We start from the raw sequence: 20,189 nt of genomic DNA, 5'->3' as shown, positions 1-20,189 counted from the left end.
CTCTTAACCTGTTTCAACATTAAAACTTATTCTAAGGGGTGGAGAGGGGGGGTTAGGCTACTGTAGGTTGTCTCACTCATTCAATTACGCACGCGCACACACACAGACACACACCTGCCTCTTAACTGCTCTCAAGCAGGGACGTGCGGTCAGGGGACTCAATGAGTTTACCTCCGGCCAGGCAGCGGCCGTTGAAGCCACTCGCCGTCTCGTTGTATTTCAGAAAGGCACAGAGCTGCTCTGCCTCTTCTGCCCACATGGTGTGTATCTGGCGCATGCGCAGTATGTTCCCACAGACTTGTACGCCAAGGGAGGCTACGTTGCCTCATTGCGTAACTCACCTAAGCGGCACGTACGTTTACGTTGCCTTCGTGAATTGTAAACACACAGACGCCCCCTCGGTTTTTGCGTCCAGCAGTTTAGCGGGTATTACAACTGCAGTGATGGATAACACTACCGGAGAGGCTCAACAACTTTTTAAACTTCATTTGAGGAATAAACGGCAGCTTTTACCTGACGGAGACCAACGCCTGAGCTACGGTAGCTAACAGCTAGCGGGTTTTACCTACTTTCTCTCTCTCTCTCCCTCTCTATCTTACACAGGCACGCGCACACACTCACACAGACAGGAGGTTGCCTGTCATATCTGTAATCTGTAATAATAATAATAATAGCTTGTTGAGTACAGTTAACATTATTGTTGAGCGGTTAGAGTGTGGATTCATTGTTTGTCGTGTAATGTGAGTGGTGGTCTAATATCGTGATCCTGTTATTGATGAGTTGGATTTTAATAACAGCTGATCTGTGTACTGTAGCCTAGATGGCGTGGATTGTGATGAGAAGGTGTTGCACACATTTTATCTGTGCAAACCATTGTGCAACCCCCCTCCCATGACCTGAGAAGGCAATGTGGCCTCTCTCTGTCAAAATTGCCAGGGCCTCTTTTTGGTGCCAGTCCGCCACTGGACACCACACTCATCCATCCACCTTCATGTGTCCTCATCCTCTCTGTTTACCTGTGGAGTTGTGGCTTCCTTCAGCCCAGAGTCCTGAGGAGAAAACCAGAAAGGAAACATCAGTGAGATCTGTGAAGACAGAGACGTCACTAAGAAGCAAGCGCCCTTAAGATGGCTTTGAAAGCTCCATTTACCATATATGACTTCCTATTCTTTCACTGTGTCACCCTCTCCTGTGGTATCTTTAGAAGGCTTCCATGTGTAGGCCTTAAGCGGCGTTCACACCGGACGCGATAGACGCGAATACAATCGCGCAGGATTGGTCATTGGTCAATTCGCGCCGCTTGGTCATTTTGGATCATTCGCGTCATTCGCGCTAGACGCTCCGCCCGTTCATTTGAAAACCGGTCTCAACCCGCTCTCTTTCCACGTCGATCGTGGCTGATATCACCACCGTTGCTGCACTGTACTACCGCTGTACAAGTCTCAGAAACACCGGAAAACCACCCGCCGTCGTGTCTGGGTTCACTGTGTGTGTGTGTTTTTTGTTGTCCACTCTGTGTAGAAGACGACAGCGGTGCCACACACAGCTCATATACAATTAGCTTCTCCTTCATGTTGTTCTGAGTGTAAACAACCGTACAAAGAAGTGACGTCGTCGGCTTGAACTCGTCGCTGATTGGATGTCACGGCGCGATGCCGCCTGAAAAGTTCAATATTTTCAACTTTATTCGCGTCGCTCCAGACGCTCCATTCGCGCCGCCTCCGCCTGAATCACGTGTCATCGCGCCATTTACATTGATTTTCAATGTAGAGTTGCCGCTCCATTCGCGTCTATCGCGTCCGGTGTGAACGCCCCTTTAGAGCTGCACGATTCTGGGAAAAATGTGAATCACGCTTTTTTTTTTTTTTTTTTTTCTAGAATTGAGATCATGAACCCCTCTGGAACGATTTTTTTCAAATGTAATATTTACTATTTATTTGTCAAGCCTAGTGGAGAGCATGTTTTTGGGGAAGGAGGCAAGGCAAGGCAGTTTTATTTGTATAGCCCGTTTTTACAAACAGTTTGTCTCAAAGGGCTTCACATGGCATCATAACAACATCCTCTGTCCTTAGACCCTCACACCCACTGAGGAAAAACTCCATGGAAAACCCTTTTAACAGGGAAAACCAGGAGAAAGCTCAGGGTGAGCAACAGAGGAGGGATCATCACCCAGGACGGACAGACGGGACAGAGATGTTGTTACAGACAAGAAAACTGTTTACAACAGAGAGTGTGAGAAACATGGAAATGTTAACAACAGCTGAAGGAGGAAGCTTCTGGTAGACAAGGGAAGCAGGGAGAGCAGGCCAGCTTAATGGGAGGACTGGATGGCAGACTGGTTCATAGGAAGGGAGTGCAGGCCGGTTTAACAGCAGGGGGAAGGGTGTGGGGGGGTGGGGGTGATGCAGGCGGCGGCTGGTACAGAGAGATGGAGCTCTGGTGGATCTGTGGAAACACACAGAGAGTGCGAGACACCAGCAGTCTAATGGCGCTTTTCCACTAGCACGGCGCGGCGCGGCACTACTAGCCCTAGTACCTGGTACCAGGTACTATTTTAGTACCTCCTCGGCCCTGGTTTCAAGCGAGCCGAAGCGATACTATAACGTGACGTCAGCCGACTGCCTTCCACTGATTGGGCAGAGCGTCAGCGCAAGCGCTACGTCCGACATGAGAATCAAACCCGGAAATTTCAAAAACACAGCGGCAACAGCGCCAGCTGACCTGTATCAGACTGTTGTTATTCTTTCACCTGAGTTAAATGATGCTGAGTGTAAAACCACACTGTGGTCTGTTAACGAGCTGCAGAAGCATATTGCATTCACTTGAATAATAATAATAAAAACAATCAGATATCCACACACTAACCTCTGCCCTGCTCCAGCTTTGTGGCTATGGTACCCCGAGACTCACTCAGACAGTCTCTACAGTAAAGATGATCATGCCTCTCTATAGCTAATATGTTAGACTGCATTAGTTACTACCTGCAGTGAGATGATGAAGCAGCAGCACATCTACATCTGTTATCATAGTAAAATATCTCTTGTTCACGTTTCTGTAGTTGTTGATGAATATTCAGCTTTTTACTCTGACTGTTTTATTGCTCTGACTCACAGTAACTATGGGCAGAGTTCAGGTCAACTCAGGTGATCTGTTTATCGTTTCACTTCACCACTTTTCAGGGGTGGGCTGGGGTTGAAATTCAGCCCGGGAGGTTGGTTTGGAGTAGCTAGAGCATGACACGGGAGTGGATTTTCACTCCCGTCCCATCCCACTCCCAGAGAAAAAATCCCATCCCGTCCCAATCCCGGGCCAGAGTAAAAAAATAAATCCCATCCCGTCCCACTCCTGTAGAATGACTCCCAATCCCATCCCGCTCCCACTCAAAATTACTCCCACTCCCATCCCACTCCCGTTTTTATTTTTTATTCATTATTCCTGACTTTATTCTGTAGCTCACACTTAACGGCTTCATCTCCTCCACCTCCCTCCATTGTTGTCAGGGTTTATATAATATATTATGATATTATATGATATTAACTCTGATATGAATTATATCTTATTATTTAACTACTTAAATTACAGTAGTATAAACCCTATTGAACTCAGCCTGATGTAAACATTAAAACTCAGTATCCAGTCACACAAGCAGCTCCATGTCCCTGTGTGATGTTCAGGGACAGTCAGGACAGTTGGTGGACAGACAGAGAGCTGTAAGGTTGAAGAAATATTAATTAAGGGTGCACTGTGAGGCTGTGACCCGACCACATGTCAGCTTTAGGAGAGAAAACTCAGCTGTTCTCAGCTCCACCGCGACCAGCGCTTTTTTTTTTTTTTTTTTTTAAATAGCCCCGCGGTATCGACCCAGCTGAAACACGGGAGGACACGCTGTATTTATCAATGCTTGGTCGCCGTGCTTAGACACCGGGAGACACAACCCGAGACCGGACACCGGAGGAGAAGCAGGTCGGATGTGCACGAAAAAACAACACCGAATGCGTCGCTTTGGGTTGTGAGCGCACATGACGCGCGTCTATATTGAAAGTAATGCTCGCAAAAGACGCTACATCTGCCTTTTAATCAAGGCGGCGCCCAAAATCACCAAGGCTGCTAAGTGAAAGAGTAGAAGAGAGAAGAGAAAAGTGCCACTGAAAGATGACTACAAACATGGACGCATCTGACCTTTTGGTTGTTTAACACGGCTGAAAATCATCATCTATTAATGGCGTTCCCGCTCCTGCCCGCTCCCGTTGATTTTTATTCCCGTCCCGTCCCAATCACGGGATCAATAAAATTTTGACTCCCATCCCGCGGGAATCCCACGGGAATCACGTGACCCGCGGGAATTCCCGACAAATGTCATCCTCTAGTTTGGAGGGGCCTTTTATCTGATCGCTCGAAGGACGCAACCATAATTTTAACACAAATACTTTATTTGCAGTATAAGAACTTGACAATATCTAATGATATTAAACACAACACACACAGATTAGTCAGTCAGTAGAGCCTACTACTCAAACACTATGCTTTCAGCCCTGTAATACACAACCAAGTCACTTACATTCTTCTTTTCAAGACAACCTAGGGTTTCAGAATATTCATTTTGTAGTGGTGTCATCTGAAGGTAGAAAAAGCTATGATCAGTAAAAAAAAAATAGGAAAATAAAAACGGGAAACTTTACATATATTTGTTGGAAACACATAAACTATTATAAACTTCTTTTTAGACACTGTAAACTGTTCTTTGTGGTCTATGTCGCCATTTGTATCATATTTGATACATGAAAACACATGAGTCTGGTCTGAAAAACCTAATGTATACAATCAGATACATGCAATGATCAGATAATCCACCAGGGTGCAGTAATTCATACACCTTCACTTGGGACATCCAAAATGGCTGCTATCAGTCAGGGACCCAAATGTGTTTTCTATGGATATTTTTGGCCAATTTTGAAAAAGTTAAGGTGAGAAAAACTTAAAACTTGTTACTGAAACCTCAATAGGAATAGTTACTGCATTGATGCAGTGTAAAACTACTTAATATTGCATAACTTATTTTATATTAGAACCGTGTTGAAAATGTGTGAATCAAAATAGATAGGCTACAGCAGGTGTATAAAGTAATTTTCTATGCAAATCTGATTTTTTTTTTTTTGTTGGTATTATACATTTTTTAAATTATTTGTCAGAAGGTCCAATAAAGAAATACAATTTCAAAACATTTTAATTGTCTGACAATTATCTCATGGTTCAGGCTTTACAGGGTTAGGGGGAAAGAATATGGGCTCTAACTATCAAATTCATTATCTACGAAAATGCTCCACTCGCCTGGCATGAAAACAGTGTCTGTCTCAATGACGTTATGTTCATGGATCTATAACTCACAAAGGGTTAAGTCATTCAACTCTGTCACGTCTCATCGATGAGGCAGCGGCTTGGCACCCTCTCTCTCTCTAAGCCCCGCCCCTCTCCCTCTAAGCCCCGCCCCTCAGTGAGAGACAGAGCGGAGCAGCAGCAGTGAAGCGGCTTTAGGCTCAGCACACAAACAATACTGTGACACGGTGTTACAAGGAAATGTGTACAGTAAATAACCGTGGCATTTTTATACATTCGCATGCACAACAGGAATTTATTTATTCATTAAAAAACGTTTTAATACGAGGCAAAAAGGGCGGGGGCTCGAGCACCCTTTGGGCCCGATGTGTGCATGTGCATGGTCTCTGGTGTTAAGTTAAAGCTGTACAGAAAAGAAAATTGAATTAGATTCCACTGTGTGTCTTAACATTAGTGTAATAACTCATCTATCAGACGATGGAGCCCAAACTTTGTGCAAAATTCTATTTTTGAGTAAATCCGGGATGAAAGTGTGTATTTATTTTTTCACATTGGATAATGCAGGCGTAGGGATTATACGTCAGCCTGTACACGATTCATCAGCCACTGGTATTGGATCCGTCATCCGTCATTCAAACGTCTGAGACACGCACACACACACACCGAGCTCGGTCTCGCCCCAAGCTTTGAATATCCCGCCCGCTCGATAACGACCAATCAAATTCGTTTTCCTTACTCGGGTAAACTCGTGTGGCAACTCGTGACAACTCGGCGCAACAAACAGGACAAACGGCCATTTCTGTACACCTTTAAACATAAAACACTCTTTTGCAATATTTTAATCAATATCAATATATTATTTCAGTTTTCTACAGTTTCAGGGTGAAAAAAGGAAACAAAGCAGCAGCCTGCAGCAGAATGGGAAACCCAGGAGACTTGAGCTCTCAGATGACTTTGACCAACTTTGAATCTGTCTCATGTCCCTCAGTCCTACCTGAGCTCCACAGCAGCAGCAGCAGCAGCAGCAGCAGGTGATCCATGTCCATGTAGACGTCTGTCTTCGTCTCTGTCTCCTCTCTGACTGCTGGACTCGTCCTCTGCTCCTCTGTTAACCTCAGGTTTTATCTCTTAATCATCTATGTGTGGTGTGTACATCCTATTTAACATGGCATGACTTGTTATTTCCTGAATGACAGTTTCACAGAAACACATCAGGACATAACTCAACTCAATGCACGCATATAATTCACCTGCTGCATATAGAGTCACAGATCTGACCCTTTTATGAGGATTTTAACTCAAAGAAATCCAAATGTAAATGGACTGAAGTCTGTTTTTATCTAGTTAAATACCCAGAGTTTATTATCTGTTGCACTTTGTAGTTTGGCCTTGGTGTCTCGCACTCTCTCTGTGTTTCCACAGATCCACCGGAGCTCCATCTCTCTGCACCAGCCGCCGCCTGCATCGCCCCCTAACCCCCCTTCCCCCCCTTTCCCCTGCTGTTAAACTGGCCTGCCCTATTGTTGTTAAAGTGTGACACTTAAACAACTGTAATATTAAACACATACATCCCCGACCCCCCCATGAGCCATGTGTAACTCTGTGTGCACCGACTCAGAGGCAACATGCCACTCACTTAAATCCCTCTAAGCATCATGGGAACTGTAGTTCCAAAGCTCAGAGCATGGTCGACCCAGACCCAGAAAAAGGACGACAACATCCACTAATATTCACTTGTTTATTACTTGTGATGTGTTATCAACATGTGTCTAGGTGTGTGTGTGTGTGTGTGTGTGTGTGTGTGTGTGTGTGTGTGTGTGTGTGTGTGTGTGTGTGTGTGTGTGTGTGTGTGTGTGTGTGTGCAGAGCAGCTGGTTATAACGGGACAGGTTTGGTGTCTCGTCCTCGTCTGATCAGACAAACACTGCGGGGGCGGGACTGATATCAGAACTCTGTGGTTTCTGTCACTGAGTCCGACCTGATAACAGCTGCTGCTCAAACTAACTTTCCAACGGAAATGTTTTTCTATTTAATTTTTTTATCAGTTGCACTTGAAACGATACGATCAGTGTCACACACATGCACACACACACACACACACACACACCTTTGCATCGTACGTGTAGAAACCAACACTGATCAACACAGTTGGACCAATGAGAGCAGCACAGTCACACACACTTTGGGCTACATGCTAACATGCTAACATGAGCCATGTGTAACTCTGTGTGCACCGACTCAGAGGCAACATGCCACTCACTTAAATCCCTCTAAGCATCATGGGAACTGTAGTCCCAAAGCTCAGAGCATGGTCGACCCAGACCCAGAAAAAGGACGACAACATCCACTAATATTCACTTGTTTATTCCTTGTGTTATCAACATGTGTCTAGGTGTGTGTGTGTGTGTGTGTGTGTGTGTGTGTGTGCAGAGCTGCTGGTTATAACGGGACAGGTTTGGTGTCTCGTCCTCGTCTGATCAGACAAACACCGCGGGGGCGGGACTCTCTTCTGGGTTGCCGTGGTGACGGTGTAATCTGTACTCTGATCAGCCCCTCATCAGTTAGCGCGTCCTCAGAAGACGTCAAACTCAGACGTGTTGGGTGTGTGTGTGTGTGTGTGTGTGTGTGTGTATCTGAGCCGAGGCCTCACTGCAAAAACTCAAAGTCTTTCCAAGAATATTTATATAATATCAATTTTAGTCAAAACTAACCTCTTTCCACTTAAAATAAGACTCATCACCTAAAAATGAACTTGTTTTTAGATATTTTTTACTTGTTTCAAACTAATTTTCAATTGAAATAAGTAGAAAAATCTGCCAGTGAAAGCAAGTTTTTTGTGCTTGTAATAAGAAAGAGAAACTTGTTCCACTATCAGATTTTTCTACTTATTTAAAGTGAAAAGATGCTTGAAAAAAGTAAAAAAAAAGTGTCTAAAAACAAGCTACTTTTTATGTGATGAGTCTTATTTTAAGTATAATTAGATTTGTTTTGACTAGAAATGACATTTTGACTAGAAATAAGACAAATATTCTTGGTCAGATTTTGAGTTTTTGAATTCTGCACATTCTGGTGTCCAGGGTCAGAGGTCAGAGGTCACAGGCTGTGTCATCGTCATGGTCAGAGCTGATAGTCATTCTAGTGTCAGAGACGTGTGTGTGTGTGTGTGTGTGTGTGTGTGTGTGTGTGTGGACTGTCACATTTTCAAAACTCTTCACACAGCCTGTAAAACAGAAAACCGCGTGGAGGAAACTGTCACTCACTTCTCACTGCTTTAACACCAAACACACCAATGACCACAGTCTCCAAAACAGAGCGATGGAGGGAAAAAAACAAAAAAACATTGTGCGTTTCTGCTGCAGCCACATTGAAATCTACAGAATTTCATATCGATATATTGACAATATGTAAAAAACAAAACAGTTTGGAACTGTTGAGCTGAGATTCATGTTGGTGATGCAGACTGATCAACGCTTTATTAATTAAAAAACAACAACTTTCACTTCACTTAAAAAGACCAGCAACTCAAAGGAAAACCAACAAAGCCAGTCAGTCAATTTTTTTTTTTTTTTTTCAAAACTTTATTTAAACAGTCAGTCAATAATCAATGATGATGATGATAGAGAGCTGATGACATCACTTCCTGTGGTTCTGCTCCATGAGGAGAGTCTTGGCTTCGCTCTGCCACTGGAGGACCGAGGACAGAGGACAGAGTCCAGACTGAGGGGCAGACACAGAGGGTTAGTGTGTGTCTGTGTGTGTGTGTGTGTGTGTGTGTGTGTGAGTGTGTGTGTGTGTGTGTGTGTGTGTTAGGGCTGGGACGATACGCTTTTCTCCCGATTCGATTTTTCTACGATTTTTTTGGATGGCGATTCGATTTAAATTGCGATTCTCCGATATTGCAGATTCTCTCTATGATTTTTAGTCTTTAGCATTTTTAACATTTATCTGCACACAAATACTGTAGGAGCCTATAAATTAACATACTCCATTATAAAGTGAACTTTTCAAAACCTGGACTCTCTGTATGTAAAAAAGGCGAACAAATGCACAGTGCACAATATTTAAAAGAATTCAAAAAAATTCAAAAAAAAAAAAAATCAATTTAAAAATCGTCAGAAAAGATATCGTGATATTTATGTGTATTGATTTTTTCTCCCACCCCTAGTGTGTGTGTTACCTGGTTGCTGGTGTGTGTGTGTGTGTGTGTGTGTGTGTTACCTGCAGTGTTGGTAATAACGGCGTTACTAACTGCGTTATATTTTTCAGTAACAAGTAATCTAATTAATTACTTTTCCCATCGTTACCACGCCGTTGCCGTTACTGAGAATGTGAAGTGGCGCGTTACTACAGTCCGGTCGAATGAAACACAAGGTGGTTTCGGCGACACGTCAGCTGCCTCAGGTCAGGACAGGGCGGCGAGCTAAAGGTAACGCAGCTAACGCAGCATCCCAGACCGATCAGCTGTGTCCCAGTGCAGCCTGCAGCCCCTGGGACACAGCTCGAGTCACAGCGACACACACAAGCAGCCACTCCACCCGAGCAGCAGCGGTATGAGTCCGACAGACGGACTCAAATCCACCTCTATAAAAAGGTAAACACAGCTGATCGATCGAAAAAAATGAATTTACTTTCCGTCACTGAAAACATGCAGGTTCTTGAATGTAACTCGGTTAAGACGTATCCTCAAGATTTTTTTGCAGTTCTGTTAGGTCATGCTGTTGTAGCTGCTGACATCATGCAGCATGATGATGATGATGGTAAAATGTACAGATAAAAAAAAGGAAGTAGTGGAGCTGTGCATAAAGCCTATTCAATCAACCTTTATTTAGTGGGAGCATTGAAAAAAAAAACCAAAAAAACGTTTTAAAGTAATGAAAAAGTTACTTTCTCAGTAACACATTACTTTTTGGTTTAAGTAACTCAGTTACTAACTGAGTTTAAAATGAAGTAACTGTAACTACTTACTATTTTTCAGTAACTTGCACAACACTGGTTACCTGGTTGCTGGTGTGTGTGTGTGTGTGTGTGTGTGTGTGTGTGTGTTACCTGGTTGCTGGTGTGTGTGTGTGTGTGTGTGTGTGTTACCTGGTTGCTGGTGTGTGTGTGTGTGTGTGTGTGTGTGTGTGTGTTACCTGGTTGCTGGTGTGTGTGTGTGTGTGTGTGTGTGTGTTACCTGGTTGCTGGTGTGTGTGTGTGTGTATCTGTGTGTGTGTGTGTGTGTGTGTGTGTTACCTGGTTGCTGGTGTGTGTGTGTTACCTGGTTGCTGGTGTGTGTGTGTTACCTGGTTGCTGGTGTGTGTGTGTTACCTGGTTGCTGGTGTGTGTGTTGGCTCCGTGCTGTAGCAGCAGCTGGATGATTCTGATGCTGTTGAGTCGAACGGCGTCATGAAGAGGAGTGTCTCCTTCCTGCAACACACGGTACTGCTGTAGCACTGACAGCGTGTGTGTGTGTGTGTGTGTGTGTGTGTGTGTGTGTGTGTGTGTGTGTACTTGTGTGTGTGTGTGTGTGTGTGTGTGTGTGTGTGTGTGTGTGTGTGTGTGTGTGTGTGTTGACTCACTCTGTCCTGTGTGTTGACGTCGGCTCCACAGTGAATCAGATGTTCAGCACAGTCGATGTGTCCGACCCTCACAGAGACATGAAGAGGAGTACTGTCCAACTGACACACACACACACACACACACACACACACACACACACACACACACACACACACACACACAGTCAGTACTAGAGTCAGTACTACAGTACACTTGTGTACTGCTGTAGTACTGCTGCAGTGTTTTTGTACCTTGTCCGTTGCGGTGATGTCGGCTCCGTGGCTCAGCAGCAGCTTGAGGACGGACAGATGTCCTCCTCTACAGGCACAGTGGACACATGTGGACCACAGCTGGAAGAAGCACAGCCAAGACCCATGCTGGATTAGACTGGTTCTGACTGGATTAAACCGGTTCTGACTGGATTAGACTGGTTCTGACAGGATTAAACTGGTATTCCGACTGGATTAAACTGGTTCTGACTTGATTAAACTGGTTCTGACTGGATTAAACTGGTTCTGACCGGATTAAACTGGTTCTGACCGGATTAAACTGGTATTCTGACTGGATTAAACTGGTTCTAACCGGATTAAACTGGTTCTAACTGGATTAAACTGATTCTAACTGGATTAATGTTGTTCTAGGTGGTTCTGACTGGATTAAACTGGTTCTAACTGGATTAAACTGATTCTAACTGGATTAAACTGGTTCTAACTGGATTAAACTGATTCTAACTGGATTAATGTTGTTCTAGGTGGTTCTGACTGGATTAAACTGGTTCTAGGTGGATTAAACTGGCTCTCACTGGATTAAACTGGTTCTAACTGGATTAAACTGGTGTTCTGACTGGATCAGACTGGTTCTGACTGGATTAAACTGGTTCTGACTGGATTAAACTGGTTCTAACTGGATTTAACTGGTTCTGACTGGATTAAACTGGTGTTCTGACTGTATTAAACTGGTTCTAGGTGGATTAAAATGACTGGATCAGACCGGTTCTGACTGGATTAAACTGGTGTTCTGACTGGATTAAACTGGTTCTAACTGGATCAAACTGGTGTTTTCACTGGATTAAACTGGTTCTGACTGGATTAAACTGGTGTTTTCACTGGTTTAAACTGGATCTAACTCGATTAAACTGGTGTTTTCACTGGATTAAACTGGTTCTGACTGGATTAAACTGGTTCTAGGTGGATTAAACTGGTTCTGACTGGATTTAACTGGTGTTTTCACTGGATTAAACTGGTTCTGACTGGATTAAACTGGTGTTTTCACTGGTTTAAACTGGATCTAACTCGATTAAACTGGTGTTTTCACTGGATTAAACTGGTTCTGACTGGATTAAACTGGTGTTTTCACTGGTTTAAACTGGATCTAACTCGATTAAACTGGTGTTTTCACTGGATTAAACTGGTTCTGACTGGATTAAACTGGTTCTAACTGGATTAAACTGGTTCTGACTGGATTAAACTGGTGTTCTGACTGGATTAAACTGGTTCTAACTGGATTAAACTGGTTACCTTGTCTTTGCTGTGGACGTCGGCTCCAGACTCCAACAGTTTGCCGACGACCTCGGTGTGACCGTGAGAGCTGGCTCTGTGGAGACCGGTCCTCTGAAACTACACACACATTAACACATTAACACACATTAACACACATTAACACACACCAACACACGCATCAACAAGTGTGTGACTCACGGTATCGCGGGCGTCGATGTCTCCACCTGTGGACAGGTACCTGTCAATCACCAGCTGCTGGCCCTGGTCACAGGCCTTAAAGAAGTCGTCCTCATCTACATAATAAGGCTGAGACACACACACACACACACAGCAGTGTAGGAGATGTGAGGTTTGATCAAGGGGGCAGTTGTCGGTCTGAGAAGTGAAGCTCACTTCCGTGTTCAAAAAGCTGCAATCCCCTCGGCTGTTGCTGGGGGCTGGCTCCAGAAGGGAGCAACTCCAATCGAGCCCCATGTTAAAATCACTGATTTTACAGCTTAAAAAAACATATTTACAGCCTGGTACATTTTATTTTTTTCGTCCCAACCGATAGTTTCTACCCCCGCACACACTCTGAGGGGGGGGGATTTTTTTTTAACTCTACTGTTTTACTGTTATAAGGTTAAAATTCTGGCCAATCAGGGCGCGGAACCGTTGAGTGACAGGTCCGGAGACCACTGCTACGAGGCCAGTGGGCAGGTTCTCAGCCGGCTAACCGCCGCACCGCTCCAAATATGGCAGTAGAATCCAACATGGCGCAGCTCAAACCCCTGTAGTAGCGGAACAAAACAGACTCCCCCAAACCAATGGGTGACGGCACGGTGCTACGGCCGTTCTCTTTACAGTTTATGGGTTTGATACTTTTGAATTACAATTTGACTTGCTCTATTTTATGATTTTTAAAGTGTAAAGTGTCTTTGAGCATTTGTAAATAAATAAAATGTATTATTATTATTATTACAGTGACGGCTCAGACGTGTGGTGTGGTGTGTGACGTGTTACCACGGTGACGGCAGCAGGGGGCGGGGCAGCTGGTCTCCTCCCTGCAGCTCGCTGTTGTCTCTTCCTCCTCAGCAGCAGCAGGTTCTCAAGGTCGGCCGGAGTCTCCAGCAGCAGACGACCTGAGCCGTCGGTCTGGACCGGGACCGGGACCGGGACCGGGACCGGGACCGGGACCAGGACCGGGACCGGGACCAGAACCAGGACCAGGACCGGGACCAGAACCAGGACCAGGACCAGGACCAGGACCAGGACCAGGACCAGGACCAGGACCAGGACCAGGACCAGGACAGAAGGACAGAACCATCAGGCCTGATATCACACTGCAAAAACTCAAAATCTTTCCAAGAATATTTGTCTTATTTCTTGTCAAAATGTCTCATTTCTAGTCAAAACTAATCTCTTTCCACTTAAAATAAAACTCATCACCTAAAAATGAACTTGTTTTTAGATCATTTTCACTTGTTTCAAATGAGTTTTCAATTGAAATAAGTAGAAAAATCTGCCAGTGAAAGCAAGTTTTTTGTGCTTGTAATAAGAAAGAAAAACTTGCTCCACTATCAGATTTTTCTACTTAATTCAAGTGAAAATATCATTGAATGAAGTAAAAAGTGTCTAAAAACAAGCTGCTTTTTAATGTGATGAGTCTTATTTTAGGTAGAATGAGATTCGTTTTGACTAGAAACGACATTTTGACTAGAAATAAGACAAATATTCTTGGTAAGATATTTGAGTTTTTGCAGTGCAGCAAGAATAAAATGCAGTGTAAGACACAACAAAACAAAGTTAAGATACAACACTAATAATATTGCAAGATAGTGAGCTAATGTTTTAATTTACAGTTGGTGGTGCATGATAAACGATGATTTTATCTTAGATTTAAAAGCAGTAAATGTCCTAATGTCTCTAATATCGTTTGGTGCTGAGTTGCAGTAATTAGTGGCTCTGACAGAGAAGACTCAGTACATCTGTGCTGCACAGTGACCTCTGCTGGTAGCTGCTGCCCTGCAAAAAGCTCATGGGGATCTCACTGTAATAAAAAAAAAAAAAAAGAACACAATTTATTTTCTACAAACAGTTTCATAATGTTTTAACCTGTAAAGCATCAGCATCAGCATCAGCCTCCACAATCCAGAACCGTTTCATTCCAATTTAAGATTTCCAGATTCACTTCACTCACTCACACACAACAATCATTCATTAAAAATATTCTAGCTGACCATATTTTTAATGAATGATTGTTGTGTGTGTGCCTTGAGTATTTATCTGTCTATTTTTATATTATGTATTTGCTTTTTATTGTTGTGTGCTGCTGGGACAAACAAATTTCCCTTCTGCGGGATTAATAAAGTTAATTCAATTCAATTCAATTAACTTCCTCCCCACTCTCCTAATCAGGTTTTAAAACGTCTGTGATCAAGAACTGAATATTTAGTTTTAACTTTCCTTTCTTCATCGTTACTAATCTTTCTGTTTGCTTCATCTCCTCTCTCTGATCTTGTGCTCTGTGTGTTTTTAGATCAGTCTGTTACTGTTGTTTTATCTCCTACACTGTTGATAATATGCTCTGTGTTTTTAGAACAGACGCCTATAGACTGGTGTTGAAAATGAGCACGTAGTGACATCGCGTTATCTCCCAGGTTACGTCTATTAGGAGACAGAAGACAAATACTAAACACATCAAGTAGAGAGTTCTCTGTAATCATGGCCGGGACTGAACTAACAGAGTGGATAAACATTATGGTTCAAACAGCTTCATATGAAGTTTTGCTCCACAAGATGAATAACAGGAAGAAGATCAAGGCACCAGGCTGGGACTTGTTCACATTGACTGATCCTACAGCTTTAATACCTTTTCCTGAGTCTATCCAACATGTTGTAAATGCATCAATATGTCCCCTACACATCATTTACATCATTTATATGGTACTTTCATTTTATTTTATTCTTGTTTTGCTTTGCCACTGAGGCTACATGTAATGTGCATAAGATGTTCTACTGTCAGACACCAGAGATAAAAGAAATAAAAACTTGAATTACAAAAAAAGAAAATTAGCATGTGTGCTAAGTAACACAACCAAGCAAAGCATCTGGTCCGTCCACTGGAACAGTCTCATCTTGCATCTGGCATTCCTATCCGAGCCCCTTCCCTCCATGTCTGCTGTGTTTATAATGTTAGTTTTATGTAAGGGATAATGTATAGTTCGGAGGTTGTTATGGAGAAATAAACCCCGACAGGTTGTATGGAATCCCGAAGCGGAGGGGTTTCATACAACATGAAGGGGTTTATTTCTCCATAACAACCGACCAACTATACATTATCCCGCTTATTACACGGTTTACGAGTTAAATAATTAATTTGAAACATAATTCTGATCAAAATACGACTTTCATTGATTTAAAATTGCATAATTTAGCGAATCTGCAAGACCGGTCACTTCCACTGTTTTGCCGAACCTCCTCCGGTTCGTGCATTTGAAACCTTTGATAATCAATCAGTGGATCGATAGATTATCATACACGTGTTAAAATGTGTGTATTGTGTGTAGTCGTATCTGTCATAAACAAGAGATTAACTTTACTGTTTACGGGGTGCGTTTGTGTCGCGGAGTCGCGGTCCGACCGAGACGAGAGGAGAGCTGTGACACCGGGTCAGAGGCTCTGATCAGCAGGTTTGGTTTCCAGCAGCGGTGTGGACGGAGCCTCCACTCTCCTTGTAACAGGTTACAAGTCATTTATCTAACATCACTATTAGTCCGAAGCTGTTTAATGACGGTAAAAATGAAACACAAGGTAAATATCCTGCAGTTTCTCTTTTCTGTACTGCGCTGATCAGAGCGCTGTCCCTCGCAACGGTCTGTTATACTTGACGACGGTCCGTTATACAGAAATAACAGACCGCAGAACGCAGCGCTGGACCAATCAGAGAGCAGCATTCAATAGAGCCGTGTAATAATTTATTTTATTGTATAATTATTGTATAACCTTGACTATGTCAACTGGGAGACTGTTAATCCAGTCTCCCTAATGACCTGAAGATCAGCAAAAACTATCGCAGCTTCTATCTTGCCACAAAGAAATGGCTCCTTAGCCATCAAAGTTGCCAACACTAGATGGAGCTGTCAGGCTTTCTGCCCGACTCATTAGGCTGTTTCTCTTTGTCGTTAGCACCTTTTGTCTCTGTTATTTATCTGATATCCACAGATACATCTGTCACATCACCATAGCTGGTAACTTTTTATTTTTGTAACTGAGAATTACCATCGTTGGTATCTGCCACTGTTGCCACTTTCATGTTCTGCCGCTATGAGCACTTTGCACTTTTCCTACCTCATACATGTTGTTGTCTAAGTGTTGTCCATTGTCTGTCTGTTTATGCCTCACCTTTGTATAGTAGCTTGTATTCTGTGTATTTTATTACTTTTATGTTATGTGTAGGGACTACAGATGGAAATGAGCTGGGAGCTAAATCTGGTGCAAACATCTTTTCATTTTTTCCCCCCTTTAAATGATTAATGTAATTGCACACTGTCCCTTATTAAACTAATAAACTAAACTAAACTAAACTATGTGATAAAATCGAATCCCAACCCAACGACAGACTGACAGCTACCTTGACGTGGACCGGATCGGCGTCCTGCTTCTCCTCAGAGACGGACAACTCGTAGCCTCCGTCCTGCACCTGCTGGACACACATGGACACACATGGACACCTGGACAAGTCACATGACTGACCGCTCACTCCCCCCCATCCCAACTCCCAACAGGCTGAACACAAATAACTTTATAGAGATGCAGCTCTCAGCAGGACACACGACCTCTGGCTCCTCCATTATAAAACTTTATTAGCAGCTTTAAATTTAAATAAGTCGATATTTCAAGCTTGTTTTGTAGTGGAAGCTTCTTGAAGCTCCTCTTCCCGGTTTATTTTTTTTCGGGACAATTTTGCATTTCGGGGCTTGAAATGTCCCTCATGATCTCCTCCCCCTCATGTGGACTAAGGGCTGGGAGAAGTTTCAGAGTCCTCCGTGGCTTCTCTGAGTTACAGGGGGTCTCGGCGTAGCAGTGCATGTCCATATAACGGTTGCTAATGGATACCAACTGTCTTCGTAACAAAAAGACACACCAAAAAACATCCAGATACCTCCATGCTGCTCGTATGTAATGTCCCTCTTGTATTGAAGCCCCGACATGAGAAATTGTCCCGAAAAAAATTTAATAAGTCTATATTTCAAGCTTGTTTGTAGCGGAAGCTTCTCTTCCTGGTTCGTCAAATTTGAGGGCTTCAATACAAGAGGGACATTACATACGAGCAGCATGGAGGTATCTGGATGTTTTTTGGTGTGTCTTTTTGTTACGAAGACAGTTGGTATCCATTTGCAACCGTTATATAATAATAATAATAATAATAATAATAATAATAATAATAATAATAATAATAATAATAATAATAATACATTTTATTTGTTGGCGCCTTTCAAAAACCCAAGGTCACCTTACATGTAAGAAATGAGACAGAAACAAGAAACAAAACAGGTAGAAATACAATAGCACATAAATTAAAGCAGAAGTAAGTGATATATTTGTGTTAATCTAAGTCTTAAATAGTTGTATCTTCCGACAGCAATCACTTCTATAGAGTGTTTGGTCTGAAACACGGGTCTGTCAGTCACTCTGCTCTGCTCTGAGCCCAGGAGAAAACTTTCCTTGTATCCTACAACCTTTATCCAATGAGGAGAGAGAACGGCATAAAGGGGCAGTCCTCTCTGTGTGTGCAGCCAAGGGATGCGCCTGAATGTGGTGACGTAGGGACGAGGACCAATAGATCCATGACGAGGGCGGGGGCTGCTAACTCCATCGGCTGACAAGAAGTTATGGTGCGTTCAAGGCAACTCGTAACTGGTGTTTTTCCGACCTGTGAAGTGGTACCAGTTCGATCTGGTACGAGTTCACGGGTCAGAAGTTACGAGTGGCCGTTATAGTGACTTTCACAGGTAAAACAGGTCGGAGAAACACGAGTGGGTTGTCTGGAACGCTACAAAGTCGTAAGTCGTGACTTGAAGCTGTAATTTACGGTTTCAAAAACCTGCCTGGAACGCAGCATTAGCCAAAACCACCGGATCGCTTACTTCTGCTTTAAACATACAAAGAAAATACAGTGTGGCTAGAAAAATAGATAAGGTGGATAAAATGGTTAGGGGACAGAGTGTTATATACGGAGTAGGATAACTTGAAAAGGTGTGTCTTGAGGTGGGATTTGAAGGTGTTGATGGAGTCATATGGACATGCACTGCTACGCCGAGACCCCCTGTAAGCCAAATTTCAATTCTGGGTGAACTATCCCTTTAAGGTCAGAGCAGACAGGGTCGTTCCTGTTTAAACGTGGTAACTGTAATCAATTGGGATATGATATCCTGATCAAAACAGTGCCCCCCCCTCTACCCCCACCCCAACTCCCAACAGGCTGAACACAAATAACTTTATTGAGATGCAGCTCACAGCCGGACACACGACCTCTGGCTCCTCCATTATAAAACTTTATTAGCAGCTTAAAGAGGAACAGCAGCCTCAGCTTAAAGCCGTGCGCGCGTGTGTGTGTGTCTATGTGTGTGTGTGTGTGTGTGTGTGTGTGTGTGTGTTGGACATGACCTTCTCTGGTGTCACTTTATTAGCCAGTAACTCCCCAGAGTGGGGGGGTCAGAGGTCAGAGGAGGTCATGTGATCTCTGAGCGAGAAGAAGAAACAAACAGACAAACACTGATGGGTCTGTTAGAGAGAGGGAGGGGACCTGTGTGTGTGTGTGTGTGTGTGTGTGTGTGTGTGTGTGTCAGCTGACAGACTGTTACCATGACGGCGACAGGTGGACTGGAGCCAATCGTTAACCTACTTCTGATGCACTTTATTATCCACCAATCACATGTCAGAGGTCACAGAACACACACACACACACACACACACACACACACACACACACACACACACACACACATAGACACACACACGATTTAAATTGAAACTTTAAATGACTCTTTAGCTTTTGGGTTTCCATGGAAACTGTTTCCTCTTTCTGAGACACACCAAAAAACATCCAAATACCTCCATGCTGCTCGTATGTAACGTCCGTCTTGTATTGAAGTGGATTGAAACGCAGGAAGAGGAGCTTCAGCTACAAACAAGCTTGAAATATAGACTTATTTAATTTTTTTCGGGACAATTTCTCATGTCGGGGCTTCAATACAAGAGGGACATTACATACGAGCAGCATGGAGGTATCTGGATGTTTTTTGGTGTGTCTTTTTGTTATGAAGACAGTTGGTATCCATTTGCAACCGTCATATGGACATGCACTGCTACGCCGAGACCCCCTGTAACTCAGAGAAGCCACGGAGGACTCTGAAACTTCTCCCAGCCCTTAGTCCACATGAGGGGGAGAAGGAGATAATGAGGGACATTTCAATTTTCGGTGAACTATCCCTTTAAGGTCAGAGCAGACAGGGTCATTCCTGGTTACGTGGTAACTGTAATCAATTGGGATATCCTGATCAAAAACAGTGACGTACGGACAAACCAGAATATGAACATATTCCGGTTTTTAAAAAGGGTTATTAATGTTTACATGGTCGAGCACAACCTGGTTATTGGTAATATTCTGGTTATGAAAGAGTTAATGACTGCATGTAAACGTGGTCGATGACTTTGGGTCGAGTCCGGTCGGGTCAGGGCCGAGAGTCAACGCTCTGAGCCACGTCGAGTCCAGTCTGGTTTTAATGTTCAGGCCCGTTGAGAACTACATGTACAGCTGCATCGCAATGAATTAGAA

General features: G+C 43.4%; 2 protein-coding genes across 2 annotated transcripts in view; both read right to left on the bottom strand.

The window, feature by feature from the left end:
- The window catches only part of LOC146967085 (scavenger receptor cysteine-rich type 1 protein M130-like), a 40,258-nt gene extending 39,999 nt beyond the window's left edge, over window positions 1-259 (bottom strand). Inside the window, exon 1 of the mRNA XM_085762164.1 lies at window positions 172-259. Within this exon, the coding sequence (XP_085618290.1) occupies window positions 172-259 (88 nt within the window). The remainder of the gene's footprint in view (window positions 1-171) is intronic.
- An 8,668-nt stretch (window positions 260-8,927) lies between these two features.
- The window catches only part of LOC146967084 (uncharacterized), a 12,868-nt gene continuing 1,606 nt past the window's right edge, over window positions 8,928-20,189 (bottom strand). The window contains exons 3-10 of the mRNA XM_085762163.1: window positions 16,983-17,054; window positions 13,373-13,660; window positions 12,569-12,676; window positions 12,389-12,487; window positions 11,123-11,221; window positions 10,892-10,990; window positions 10,641-10,739; window positions 8,928-9,050 (exon numbers count right to left, since the gene is read on the bottom strand). Coding sequence (XP_085618289.1) covers window positions 8,967-9,050; window positions 10,641-10,739; window positions 10,892-10,990; window positions 11,123-11,221; window positions 12,389-12,487; window positions 12,569-12,676; window positions 13,373-13,660; window positions 16,983-17,054 — 948 coding nt within the window. The 3' untranslated portion in view covers window positions 8,928-8,966. The remainder of the gene's footprint in view (window positions 9,051-10,640; window positions 10,740-10,891; window positions 10,991-11,122; window positions 11,222-12,388; window positions 12,488-12,568; window positions 12,677-13,372; window positions 13,661-16,982; window positions 17,055-20,189) is intronic.

The sequence above is a fragment of the Trachurus japonicus genome, chromosome 19 (assembly GCF_045865225.1).
Source record: "Trachurus japonicus isolate A0001 chromosome 19, Traja_1.0".
Classification (NCBI taxonomy): domain Eukaryota; kingdom Metazoa; phylum Chordata; class Actinopteri; order Carangiformes; family Carangidae; genus Trachurus; species Trachurus japonicus.
This window is presented reverse-complemented; position numbering and strand designations above follow the sequence as displayed.